Here is a 14291-nt window from a genome sequence, read left to right on the forward strand (position 1 = left end):
AAAAAGCATGTCCTCGGGTGAGGATTTAAAAAACAACGACTTTATTCTTTAACTCGTTTGGAGAGAGGTAAGTGTTAAAGGCTAAGAACACGGTAATGGTGCTAATTTGGTAATACTGTTGTGAATGTGATCTAAAATTTAGCAATAACGAGGCATTCTGGTAAGGTCATCTAGTAAGCATATACCAGCTATGATTAAAATTTATTTTCTAATTCACAGCTTTTTTGAGAAAGAGTTCTCAGGTGTATCCATACTTGGTTACTGTTTTAATGTTTTAGAGATGATGCTTGATATTTGGGAAGAGGTAATCTACATTTTCTTTCTGACTTGGAATCTTTTATTCAAGTAGTCCCACAAGACCAAGAATATCCTTAAAGTGTAGGTTGGATTACCTTCATTAATATACAGAAAGTTACATTCTTAGAGCAGCACGAATTACATGGGACATATCAGCATATGAAAATGGACTGATGTTGTAGGCTAGCCAGCCGGGGCTATTGTTACAAACACTTACCTGATTTAAAGAACACTGCACAGTTCTAAGAATTGAAGTGAGAGATTGGTAGAATCAAAGCAGTTTTTGTGCAGTAGCAAAGAACAACAAAGTCCTTCTAATAGAAAAGAAGAATTGTTTACAGGGTGCAAACAAGTGTTTCTCTTTGACATCTTGACCATTTGCATTTCAAGCCCATTGCATCATTAAGGTATTGATAACATGTAACAGACAGTTATAATATAGTTTTAGTTCAGTTTGGCTTTATTTGATTGGCTATCTCGAAGTTAAAGGTAGCCAAACTGGTACAACCACTATGGAAAGCAGTATGGAGTTTCCTCAAAAAATTAAAAATGATACTGCTATTTGACCTAGTGATTCCACTTCTATAAATATATCCTAAGAAGCCTAAAACACCAATCAGAAAGAACATATGCACCCGTTTGTTCATATCAGCACAATTTACAATAGCTAATATCTGGAAACAGCCCTAGTGCCCAACAGTAGATGGATGGATTAGAAAGTTGTGGTACATTTACCCAATGGAATACTATGCAGCTGTAAAAGAGAAGGATCTCTTCCCCTTTGAGACAACATGGAGGGACCTGGAGAGTATTACGCTAAGCGAAATGAGCCAGTCAGAAAAAGACAAGTGTCACACGATCTCATATGTGGAATCTAATGAACAAAATAAGCTGACGAACAAAATAGGTCCAGAGACATAAAAGCATGGAACAGACTGATGAATCTCAGAGAGAAGGGGGTAGGGGCAGGAAGAGATTAACCAAAGAATTTATATTCATAAATGCATAATCCATGGACAGACAATAGAGCTGTGAAGGCCTAGGGAGGGGGAGGAGGGGGATGGAGGGTTTCTGTGGGGGACATATTTTCAAAAATAAAAATAAATTTGTATATATGTATATACACACACATACATATAAAAGTTTGTAAATTACTCTGTTGCATAAATTATTCATGTCTTAAACTTCAGTAAAATCAAATGCATAGTAGAAAATACTGAGATTCAGGTTTTCCTGGTAGAGACTCTACAGTTAATTGAACAGGTTTGTTTATACTTAGTAAATAGAGTATAAAATAATATTAGCTCACTATTTTTGTTAAATAACTATGTAGCCAAGGAAACTAACTACTGGATAAAGTTAATTATGGATATACTTAAACCATTTTTATTGTTGAATATTAGGAGAAAATTCATTTTAAAAGCTTGCTCTTGCTTTATGTCCATAAACCCTACAGTTTCTTTAAAGGAGCATATGTAATTTGAGAGATAAAATAATCAAATAGGGATTTGTATGAATTTTTATTGATAGAAATTTATCCAAGTTCAACTTTAATTTTCTTATCAGAAAATCAGGGTCATAGTTTCGAGGCAAACCCCCCTCCCCCCCCCCCCCCCGGAATCGTTAATGAGCGTATTCCTCTGCATTGCTGCAGAAACGGAATGCACTTCTCTGTGACTTACAGAGAAAGCGTAGGCTCGATAAACTTTCATCTCTTCAGGGTCAGGGCTGATTCAATCTTACGGCAAGTTTATGAGAGTGGCTGATGTGATACAGTTGTTTCTAGTAAAATCAGACTAGCCCTAAGGAGCCAGTCTAAGTCAGTCTCTGAGTAAAACTCTATGAGAAACAGACTCCGACTCAGACACAATTGTAAACGCTGATATAATGAGGACTTGCAGCTGATTTAATCCTATTGAAAATCTTTAAGCAGCCATGGGACAAAATGGTTTCCACATTGACATCAGCGGAATGAACTTTGGATTTCATCAGTATAGAGAGTAGTTACCTTGTACACACAGTAGCCACTTCTTAAGCATCAACATCATGGCCATTTCAAAGCAAGTTGTCATTTCTCATGTAGAGGCATTGGTTTTGATTAAGATCCCGAAGTTCCCAGAATGTGTGAAGTTTTATAAAAAAACAAAACAAAAAAAAGAAACTGAATCCATTACAAAAAGCCAACAAGTCAAACAAACTTGGAAGTTAGGATAAATCAATTAGCTCTAGTCTCCTTGAACAAAAATGACCAACCTATTGTAATTTTATACATAGAAAAAGAGCGGGAGGGAGAATGAGACCTTGTATGCGAAGTTTCGCCTGGAATTGATCTTTTTTCCTCATAAATTTAGAAGCCCCTGAAAATAAGCTTATGCTGTGAAATCATATACCATATATGTGTAAAAGAACAAACAGACACAAAAGTCTAAAGGGCAACGCTGCAGATAAAGTCGCAATAAATAGGATTTGAACTTCCTCGTGTGGGTAGGTTGGTGTGTATACACTTTTTGTTGTTCGGTTTATCATATTGAAACAGACACTGATAATGACCTAGGTATTATAGACAGTTTAGCACCAGCCCGGGTGCCTTTTCATAATTTCCAACTTAAATCAGAACAATAGACCCAACACAGACTACGATAAAACACAACCTTGCCTGAACCATCTCCATGCTGCTTTTATTGCAGTTAGCACTGGTCTGGAAATGGGAATATTTGGATTGATACTTAGCAGGCAGTAGTGGCCTCAGACTGTTACTTCAAAGAGCCGGAAAGTGACTTCATGAAAGGGAAAACTTGAAACTAGTGTTCTTTGCCATTCTATCTGTTAAGCAGTGATGGGTATCATTAGTTCTGCTCTTTTGCATAATTACTGCAGTATTGTGAAAACTTTTTTTGCCTTCCGACTGGGAACAATTATATTATGTGGGATCTTGTATAACATTTGGCTTAGAGAAGTAAAGTATAAAAAGCCCTTGTTTTCTAGCACTCCATATCTGTAGTACCCACGTGCATAGAGTGCTTGTTTAAGTTTGTTTTACAGTGAAAAATAAGGTGAATTGGTTACACTTGAAGGAGATATTGCATATCAAAGTCAATTTATTCTTTATAATTTTTATTTAATTTAATGTGCTTAGATAAACTCTACTCAGCACCCTCCCTGAGTTGCAATGGTATAAAATGATAAAATTTTATGAGTAGTAAGGCTAACAACACGGAAAATTCGAGGCTTAAAATATACTTTTGTTGTTTGCTTGATTAAATTAATTCATCAAGTTGAAATTATTCCTGATTGTTACAGCAATTTGCTATTTATCTCCAGCTTCCAGTATAGACTGTCTGTGTGAAAAACCGAATTTCTAAGAGGTACAGCCAGAAGAGTATGTCCGCAAATGTTTAAACAGCGAGGCACATATTTTTTCAAGTTTGTAAAAATTTTTCTTTGTAATTTTAGTTTGTAAAACCATTGAAATACTGCACCCATTTTTTTTATTGTATTTGGTTTTGTAAGATAGACAAAATTTTACTTCTTTGAAAACACTACTACATTTTAGCAAGGGCAGTAAAATTAGAATAAATGTCACAGTGACACACAGAAGTGATTGTCACTTTGATCTTGTGGTTTCACACTTGACTTCCATAATTTATAAGATGTTTAAATACTCTCATGATTGGTACAAGATATTTCGATAAGATTAAAGTATAACTATTGCATGTTGGAAATATTACTTCATTGTTGCTGTTATATAACCATAATTATGATAAGAAGGTAAAAATATGTTGATATGTTTATGTTTGGTGTATAATTAAGGTTTCCTAAAAAAGACAAGGAAGTTTTTTTTAAATAATGTGACTTAATATATTGAAATAGATTCTGAATTACCCTTTTTTGTCAGCCATCAAAATAAAAATTAGATTTATTTTAGTCCTTGTTAATTCTCAAGTGGTTGGTTTCCACATATTTTTCTTTAAAAATTTAAGTATCCATTTATTTGCAGCATTTGTATTAATGAGGCCGACTTTTGACTGTGCTCATAAAAAGGTCAATATGGCCAAACAAGAAGTTTCAATCCATCAAGCTTATATTTCTCCACTCCAAAATGCTACTGGAGAAATGATTTGAAATTAGTTTAATGCATCCTTTGATCTTGTCACATATTCAAGTGCCGTTTCACCAGCACTCCTAAGATTGTGGCTCTTCCTGGACTCCAGGACGAGCTAATAAACTTGCCCATCTCAATACATTAAAAGTAGGAACTCACTCCAGTGCCCTAGCTACTAGGACACCTTTCAGCACCTTTTCCAAGGTGGCTCGTATCTGTACCCTATATTCACTGGGAAAGGATGGGAAAGTGCGCTGAAATGATCTTAGAAGTAAACTATCAACTTGACATGTTTTCCTAGCTATTGAAAACCTTCTCTTATTGAAACCCATTGATAGTGAAACTGTAGAATTCCTGTGATTTGAGTACCATCTGGTTGTGCTCAAGGCTTTAAAGCTGTTATCTCCGCATAAAATTTCGGAGTCCTATACTTTTTTCTTCACCAAACTATCCATTTTTAAGCCACAAATATTTTTCCAGCTCTTTCAGATTTTATCTAAAAGTATATTTTAACAGTATTTAAATAGTTCTTGAACAATAACAATTTATCTTGAGAGATGACATGCTGTGTTTTTTCATTTTATTTTAATTAGCCATTGTGGAACCAAATTCCCTTTTGTTTTAGTCTTTTGAATATTGTTTAATTATAGTTATCTTGCCAGATATCTTAAAGGTTATTTTACCAATACAGTTTCATTTAACATAACGCATATGGAATCAATAGCCAGTTTCCTAAAGTGAATGCTTGGAAAATCTTACATTCATATGTTAAGAGTACACATCCTTTCCTCATTAGTTGGAAAGTACAGGGATTTTGGCACAGGTTCTGTGTGGAAGCATTGTGCAGCTTTTATATGGATTTTGTTTTTAGCCTTTGATGACACTGTTTAGAATAGGAAGTATCTAATAAGTAAAGCATTTTGTCTCAAGTGCTGCCAGTGTGTTTAATATATGCCTGGAGGTCTGAAACATTATCTTCTTCACTACAGTAATATGCATTTAATTCTCTGAAAGCAGAAGGTCGAACTTTTAAAAGGGACACAAAGTACATTTTCAAACAGAATAATTCGAAACATATGGAAGAGGGGACCAGAGTAATGTACAGTTGGTTTTTATGGTTTAATCATGATCATGTTAATGCACACCAGTAGCTAATTAAAGAAAACTTTTATTGTTCATTTTAAATGAGTTAGGTAAAGAGTGGGAGAGCTGATGTAACAACACTACCCAGAGATACGTGTGTCTGCTGCATTCACTAACAGCAAGCCGGTATGCTATTTTTGACAGCTTAAATTATTAGTCCCCTTGGACAACAATAAAGCAACAGTTATTTTCAGAGTTATTGCATTGTGAACTTTTCTTTTTCCACAAAGGAATAGTAAGTTGATGCCCAGGTTTAGGGCGTAGCACAAAAATTTAATTGTAAAACTTTTCTCAGTAGCAGCTCAGGTACTCTTCAATGTAATAGGTAAGTCTACAATAGACTGGTTACAATCCAGTGGATTTGTAAATGTCTCAGAAATCACCATCTTTCTTATTTCAGTTCTACCAATAGTGTGGAGGCTTAGAAAAATGGAGAAAATCTTGACTTTTAACCCAGTTTTAAGAATTTTGTTCTCTAGTACTGGGAAATTGGTACCGTTTTTTTTCCTATAAGAATCTGAGTCTTTCATCTCAGGTCATTGGTTCAAATTCCATTCTGCTCAGCAGTGACGAGAATTGGTCACCATCTGACTTCTGTTCAGTAGCCATGTGACCCGAGCCGATTGCTGCCATCCTGCCCCTGCTGGCTTTAAATCTCAGGCTTGGGCCACTTGACATTCACCAGAGTCTAATGTGGCAGGTCAATACGTAATAGGGCTGGACACTAAATGTTTTATCTTCACCTACAGGTGGTTGGCTTTGTCCCCACGTTACCACTGATGGGGAAATCTTTCACTTTAAAGAAGGAGAGACTGGATTTTATTTTATTTTATTTTTCAAATTTTTTTTATTAAGGTATTATATGTGTACATATCTTACCATTGCCCCCCCCACTCCCATATATGCCTTCACCCCCCAGAGTTTTGCGTCCATTGGTTATGTTTATATGCATGCATACAAGTCCTTTGGTTGATCTCTTAGACTGGATTTTAAATAAAATCTGTAAATAAGAAGAAAATATCGTACTCTGTGCATAGAAAGTGCTGTTTAGTCTCATGTAGTAAACTACAGTCACCTTTTCTGATTGAGAGAATAAAAGTAGTTGAGTTCTTATTTTGACTTTGCCATAGAATTTAACCTAAAGGAATATTTCAGTTGTGCTGTATACAGATATTTGTTTTGTAATGCCTCAAAACATGGGCGATAAATCATAGACTACTTATGCACTTCACTATATTATTTTTTCACATATTATTTGAGAGTTCCTAGTTGGCAATCGATTTGGAGGCATATTTTAAATTTTTATAATAGGGATAACTAAAAGATTTAAAATTAAGCTATCATTTTGATAATTGCCTTAATTTTTACTTTACTGAATTTTTAAATTATGTTTATTCAGGTATTCAGTAGGCACACCACAATTATTAAGCTCTACTATGTGACAGGCAGTGTGGTGTGTGCTAGGAATACTAATGCATTCCCTTCTTATCCATAGCCCACTAGATATCTGCCCTTGGCACTATAATTTCTTAAGCTTCAGTTTCCTCAGCTGGAAAATGGGGATAACAGTACCTACCCCCTTTAAAGGGTTGTAATACTTAGTGAAGAAAATATTTATAATGTGCTACCAACACTTAGCAAATGAATATACTGAGTAGTATTTTTCTAATCCTCACCCAAGGATATATTTTTATTGATGAGAAAGAGAGAGGTGGGGGGGAGGAGGGAGGGAGAGGGAGAGGGAGAGAAGAGAGAAACATCAATTTGAAAAAGAAACATCCATTTTGCCTCTTGTACACACTCCAACCAGGGATCAAACCTGAAACTGCAACCTTTTGGTGTATGAGACCACACTTCAACCAACCGAGCCACACTGGCCAGAGCTCAGTGGTATTTTACTTTTACCTTTAATTAAGCTCTCTGAGACAAAACACAGTGTAAAAAGTGCTGTAACAATATTAGTTTTTGGTAAAAGCATAGAAGCTGAAGAGACTGGCATCATCTGGAAGGGTTAAGGAAGTCTTCGCAAAGCAAGGGACTCCTTATTTCACATAGTCTTTATTGAGTGGCTACTACTTGTGTTCAATACATTAACTCATTTAACGCTGCAGCAACTCTGGCAATTGGGTACTAATGTCTTGTATGAAGATGAGGACCCAGCAGAGGCTGGGATGGTTGCTTGAAGTGCGATCAGCCCACAAGGTGAAGGATGCAGGTCAGGAAAGAGCCCATGAATATGTCTAGAAAGACCTTAAAGAGTACAGTACATGGAGAAAGCTGTGCCCACATATCCTATACTAGGGACCCAGTGCATGAATTCGTGCACCTTGAAAGGAATGGTGAGCCACGAGGCTGTGGTGGGCACAGGAGCGGGTCTTGGCTCATCCCCTGCGCCCCCGCCACGGCCCCCGGTCCCCTCTCTGCTGGCAGCCCTGCTGTTGCTGCCTCTGCTCCCACACACTGACGGATCCGGCCCCGCTCGCACCTGCTGATGGTGAAGAGCCATTGGGGCCGTCGCCAGCAGCAGGCGTGAGCGGGGCTGGTGCCGTCAGCAGGTGCGAGCGGTGGCTGCTGCCCTGATAGCCCCTCAGGAGCAGGGGGAGGTGGAGAAGCCCTGAGGAGCGATTGGGGCCGGCAGCAGGTGCAAGTGCTGGGTGGGACCATGGTACATGACAACAAAGAATTTTCAGTAACCACCATAGGCTCGCCCCAATGACAACGACCGGTGCCCCACCTTGGTCTGGCACCTCCCACTCACCTGCTCCACCATCCCGCTGCAGCCTACACCAGCCATGTTCTGTGCTCTGCCGCCTGCTGCCAACGCCCAACATGTTCCCCGCACGCCCCCTGGTGGTCAGTGCATGTCATAGCGACCGGTTGTCTGATTGTTCTGCCGTTCGGTCTATTTGCATATTAGGGTTTTCTATATAGAGATAATAAAAGGCTAATATGCAAATTGACCTAACTGCAGAACGACTGGTTGCTATGATACACACTGACCACCAGGGGGCAGATGCTCAATGCAGGATCTGCCCCCTGGTGGTCAGTGCACTCCCACAGGGGGAGTGCTGCTTAGCCAGAAGCTGGCTCATGGCTGGTGAGTGCAGCAGCGGCAATGGGAGCCTCTCCTGCCTCGGCGGCAGCGCTAAGGACCCCTCAGGGGATGTCTGCCTAAGCTGGCAGGTGGACATTCCCTGAAGGGTCCCGGACTGCGAGGGGGTGCAGGCCGAGCTGAGGGACCCCAACTACCCCCCCAGTGAACGAATGTCGTACACCGAGCCTCTAGTATTTACATATTACAATCATTCATTTATAATCTGCAGTGCAGTTTTTCTCATTAATATTTAATAATTTAATATTTTATCAGAAACTCACATATTATCAAACATGTATTGATCCTCTCATCAGTGTGCCTGGCACTGCACCAGCTCCTTAGTGATGGCCAGAAGTGAAATTATATGTCTCAGTCCGATTAGCAGTCCTCCATCTGGTAAAGAGACAGAAACAACAGCTGCCCATTTGGGGGTATCATACCTAATAAAATGGTAATATGCAAATTACCATCACTCCGCTACCCCCACGATTGGGCCGTCTGGAGGCACCGGGGGGCGGGAGTCAGAGTCCCCGCCCCCCCGCTCCTCCCGCCGGCGCTCCTCCCGCCTTAGGCCGGCGCTGCTTAGGTCAGCGCTGCTTAGGCTGGCGCTGCGGAAGACGCTGGTGGCGGAACTCGGGGTGGCCGATTGCGTGGCTGCCGGCACCAGTTTTCCGCCAGCAGCAGTTTTCCTCTGGCCACCCGCCGATCGGAGCGCCTCGCGCCTCCCGGTCAGAGTTCCTCTCGGGGTGGCCGATCGTGCTGGCGGGAGGCGCTCTGATCGGGAGGCGCTCTGATCGGCCGGTGGCCAGAGGAAAACTGCTGCTGGCGGATAACTGGTGCCGGCAGCCAGGTGAAGGAAAAGTCTATTGCACGAAACTTCGTGCAACAGGCTCCTAGTTTACTATATGCCAGGCACTGTGATTGCCCTCTTTAGCTACATTAACTCTCTGATTCATTAGACTAACCCTTTGAGATAGGATTTGTCATCTCTGTTTTACAGATGAGGTTATGTAGCCTTAGAGAAGTTTGTAATTTGTCTGAACTCATACAATTAGAAAGTGTTGGACTTGACCCCACATCTGTGTGACTCCAGAGCCTATAAATTGGTTTAGTAGGATCTGATACTGCCCCAACAAAACATTTGAAGAGAAAATACATCCTTAAAAAGAAGCATAAGTAAAGTAAAATCACCCAGAAGGAGAGAACAATTCTCAGACAAGTGTCGTTTGTTAGGAGTATTGATGGGTATTAAATGTGTGCCAGCTAGAGCCAGCTCAGAAGGGCCACTCCCGACCTGGAAACAGCAAGGCATCCATAGAGTGGTTCAAACAACTAGTCTCTTCAATGAACAGGGGGAAATTGTTTTTGTTTCAAATAGCTTATGCTGGATTTTTCTAACAATAATCTGTATCTCCCTCAGCAATGTAAAAATCAATAAATAGTATTTGAAAAAATTTAATGACTCTGACATTGTTGTCTTGATTTAACAACCCTTTAACATTTTCACAAGCAACTTATAATAATTTATAGCGTGTGGGAAAATAATATTATAATTACGAATACCATTAAGGAAGAGCCTTTTAAAAAAGAGATAAGCAATACCCAGTACTTTGGGGAAATTTTTTCCATTACCAGTAGTAATATTAATTTAGAATGGTGTTGGCAATATTCTATAACCTTAAACTTTCCTTACCATTTCATTTGCCTAGCATTTCTACTTCTAGGAGCCTGTCCTGAGGAAATATTATTTGATGTTTGTCATAGATGTTTGTTGACAAAAATTGAAAACTTGAATGTCTAATTATATGGGAATGGTTAAATAACTTGTTTCTAACTCTAAATGAAATGTTGTACAGCCTTTCAAAGTGGCATTTATGAAGAGTATATTAGCTTGGAAAAACATTGGGTTACACACTTTGTCTCTGCAGTATGATGCTAACCATAAAGGGGTGAGAGGAACCTTTGCACAGGTAGGCAAAAAACTGGGAGGAAATGCACTCAAGTGTTACCATCGGTTATGTTTGGTGCTAAGATGGGGGTTGGGAGGAGGGGGTTTTCCTCGGATTTTCCATGGTTATGTCAATGGAAAAGAAAGTGAAACATCGAGCTGCCGAGCAGCGTATAGCAGACTGATGGTTGGGAGACCTAAGAACGTGGAACAAAGAGCCAAACGGAAGGTCTTGGGGCTGTGCTGCCGGGGTGACATCGCTGCCGCTGCCGCAGGTTCTGTTCTCAGAGCGCGTCCTGGATGGAAGGCTCTGAGGATGAGGAGCCTTTTGTGCACCAAGAAAAATCCACCTTCGAGGGCTTTAATTGCTTACATTTATTTGATAACTTACATTTACTGCTGTTTTAAGTCATATTGTAGAGCAAAATAAACATTTTGAATGGCATACGTTACCTTAGTTTACTTTTCTTTGTCTTTCATAACTTTTCCCTATCTTTCTTACTATCCAGAAACCTATAAATCAGTTTTATGACAGGGGTAAACAGTGGAAACTACTGTTACCTAATGTGGAATTTTAACCAACAATAATCACAACTTGGAAATAGTTTATTGTACTACTTGGGAAATCACTGTAAAGAATACTAATTCTTTAAAGAGGCATGTTTTATATATACTACTTTTTTTATAGTCCAAAGAAAGAAAGTCAGACACTCAAAAGTATATTTTAATGTCAGAAATGCAAGTTTTGATGCTTTTTCTCACATATTTCCTTGGCATTTTAATATGAATAATTTTTTGAATGGGTTCCTCATTTGTTTTTATGATTATTCTGTTACAAGTTATACTAGACTACCATTTTCTAAACATGTTTATATAACATCCTTTATGTAACAACACTTGGAATGTAACTAGCTTAAAATGTTTTCATGTTTTTCCTTACAGATCTCTAAGCAAGAACAGAAAAAAATGGATACATTTGACGGAAGCGTGGCTGACACCTCATCTCGGTGCAGCGGTGCCCAGGACAGCGGCATCGGCAGTGACAGTGTTAAAATCAGAATAGTGCAAATAGAGCAGCACAGCGGTACCAGTCAGCACCGCATCGCCCGTCCCTCTCACCAGTCATCAATTGTAAAAAACCTAAATTTCATTCCCTTTGACATATTTATTACTGCAAGTAGGATCTCACTAATGACATATTCCTGTACGGCCTTACCCAAATCGAAATCTCAAGAACAGAAGGATAATGAAAAAACAGGCAAGAGCTCATTAAATCTCCCAGAAGGTGATTCAGATGTTACTAAATCCAGCGAGGCATGTATTGCCACAGTAACAGCGGAAGATCTCTTAAGCAGCAACGTGTCGTTTCCCTCGGGGAAAAAAATAGGGGCCATCTCTCTTGAAAGTCTTCATGCAACTACACGGTCATCTGCGAGACAGGCACTTGGTGTAACTATCGTTCGGCAGCCGGGACGAAGAGGGGCCGGTAACTTGCAGCTAGAACCCTTTTTACACATTATTGTCTCCCAGCCGTCTTTGCTTCTGAGTTGTCACCACCGAAAGCAGCGAGTAGAAATGACCATTTTTGATGCTGTGCTTAAAGGGGTAGCCTCCGATTACAAATGTACAGGTAAGAGCCTTCAACTTTACTGGAGTGATAATAACTGCTATTATATATTAAGTTTTATTCCCACTTTCAAGATTGATCAGCTGGCAGACCAAACAAGACTTCTTTCTCTACAGAATATGTAATTTGGAAAGTTCATGTCCTAAAGCTGAATCATGTTTAAGTAAGTGTTTGAAATGTATCAAGGTATAAACCCTCATGTCCTTACTATGCCTCTGAATATTCTTATTTTTTCTCAGAAGCTAAATGAAACAGGTCTCTTTCTGGGCTATAAAATGCTTGACAATTTCCAGTGATTGGGTAGCAAAGGGTTTTTTGTTTTGTTATTATTATTATTTTTTTTTTTCATAGTAATGGCCTGTAGGTGTGCTTTCCATGTAAATGCAGCTATCCAGGTTAAAAAAAAAACAAACAAAGAACCTTAGAAAATGGCATTTATTGTTTTGGTATTTTGATCTAATCATCTTGCTATATCAGCATAATAATAAATGTGTTTGAGAAGGTTTATTTGTAAACTCAGATGATTTAAAGATTTGTACAAAGAGTTGGCCAATTGGCTCTTGTTGCCCCATCCATACCTTTCTTATAACCAGAAAGCATCCTAATATATTTTATTGAACTCTGACACCTGTTGTTTGTTGAGATTAGGCTAGTGATCAGGGATTTAGATTGAAGACATACTGGCTGTTAAGTAACAAGGGCTTAAGTGACAATGTAGAGTTAGCTATTTGGCCAGAAAGACTGGAGAAAGTGGCTGAGTGACCTAAAACATGGTATTGGAAGAGGACCCTAGCAAGCTCAGGTCTGATTCAGGCATGTAATTGCTGTCAGGTGGTTCCATCTGGAAGCTGGAGGCCAGCGGTGGGCATTTGGAGACTTCGTCAATCTGGTGGTTCATGGTTGGCATTAGGAGAACCACGGTGGCAGGTGTGAGGATCACGATTCAGCCCAAGGAAGTAAGGTCAAAGGAGCCCTCACAAGTGCAGTGCAAGTCCTTGCTTTTGACAGGTGACAGGCCAGTTGCTGCCCGGAGTAACCTAGGGTTACCTTCCAGACTGCCTGGTGCTGCCTCTGGCTCCCACGGGCTCGCAAGGGCCAATTGCTACATTTGGTACTTTGAAAGACAGAGTTGTTAAACCACTGGTAGTTCCAGTCAGCCATAATGAGAGTATTGATGCCACAGATATTGGCAAATGCTGTCAATCAGCTTTCCCTTTCTGAGGGCCAGTTACACATGTACCAGCAACCACTGCCTCCCTTCCTCAAACGTGTTCTCCTGTACTGAGGCCTACAGTATAGTAGGCATTTCAGGGGAACTGGAATGAGAGTGGAGGGAGGTAGTTGATGTTATATGATTCAGAGGGAGGTAGTTGATGTTATGCCTGATACCTGATACTTGCTTAGCATTGGCCAAAACTTGGTGCAGGATATGGAGAATGAAACTTAATTTCAAGCCCCTCCCTAAGTTCTTTCCGCTGCAGTCACTTTATAGGTGGGTGATTCAGTGATCTCTACAAAGAGATATTTATACTAGATTCAGCAAAGTTATCGGGGCTCATATCAAAGATGTACATTTGAATCAGTTCCTAGGTCAAAATAACAAAGTACATTTTGTTTTTTAAAAAATCCTTGTGTGTAGGCCGGCATGGACCCCAATTTCAGTAGATGAAGCTCAGAGTGAAGGTTATGGGCCAGACTCAGTAAAGGCTTACATGATAGTTATCTATTTAAATTACCATGTTTCTTAAAAACGCATTTAGCAATTTGGAGAAATTTATCGGAAAGAAAGTAGTTAAAATATAATGGCTTAAAAAATGAACTGGCATTTATTGAGTACTCAATCTGTGCCAGGCAGTGCACCAGCTGCTTTGCATGCATGATCTCATTTAGTCTTTATCACAACTCTAAGGGGAATGTTATATTCCCATCTGACAGAGGAGGAAACTAATGTTTGGAGAAGCTAAGTAATTTGTTCAAGATTACAAACCTAGCAATAAACAGCTAAAATTCAAAGCCAAGATTCGCTGGACTCCTGAGTCTGGTCACACAGCCTGTCTGGATCCCTAGAGTGGAGAGAAAG

General features: G+C 39.6%; 1 protein-coding gene across 6 annotated transcripts in view; it reads left to right on the plus strand.

Moving 5' to 3' along the window:
- VPS13B (vacuolar protein sorting 13 homolog B) overlaps positions 1-14291 on the plus strand; it is a 604787-nt gene that overhangs the window by 392203 nt on the left and 198293 nt on the right. For all 6 annotated transcript variants that reach the window (XM_079796380.1, XM_079796377.1, XM_079796379.1 and 3 more), the window contains one exon: positions 11527-12214. In XM_079796380.1, the coding sequence (XP_079652506.1) occupies positions 11527-12214 (688 nt within the window). The remainder of the gene's footprint in view (positions 1-11526; positions 12215-14291) is intronic.

This window comes from Cnephaeus nilssonii, assembly GCF_951640355.1.
Source record: "Cnephaeus nilssonii genome assembly, chromosome: 18".
Classification (NCBI taxonomy): Eukaryota; Metazoa; Chordata; class Mammalia; order Chiroptera; family Vespertilionidae; genus Cnephaeus; species Cnephaeus nilssonii.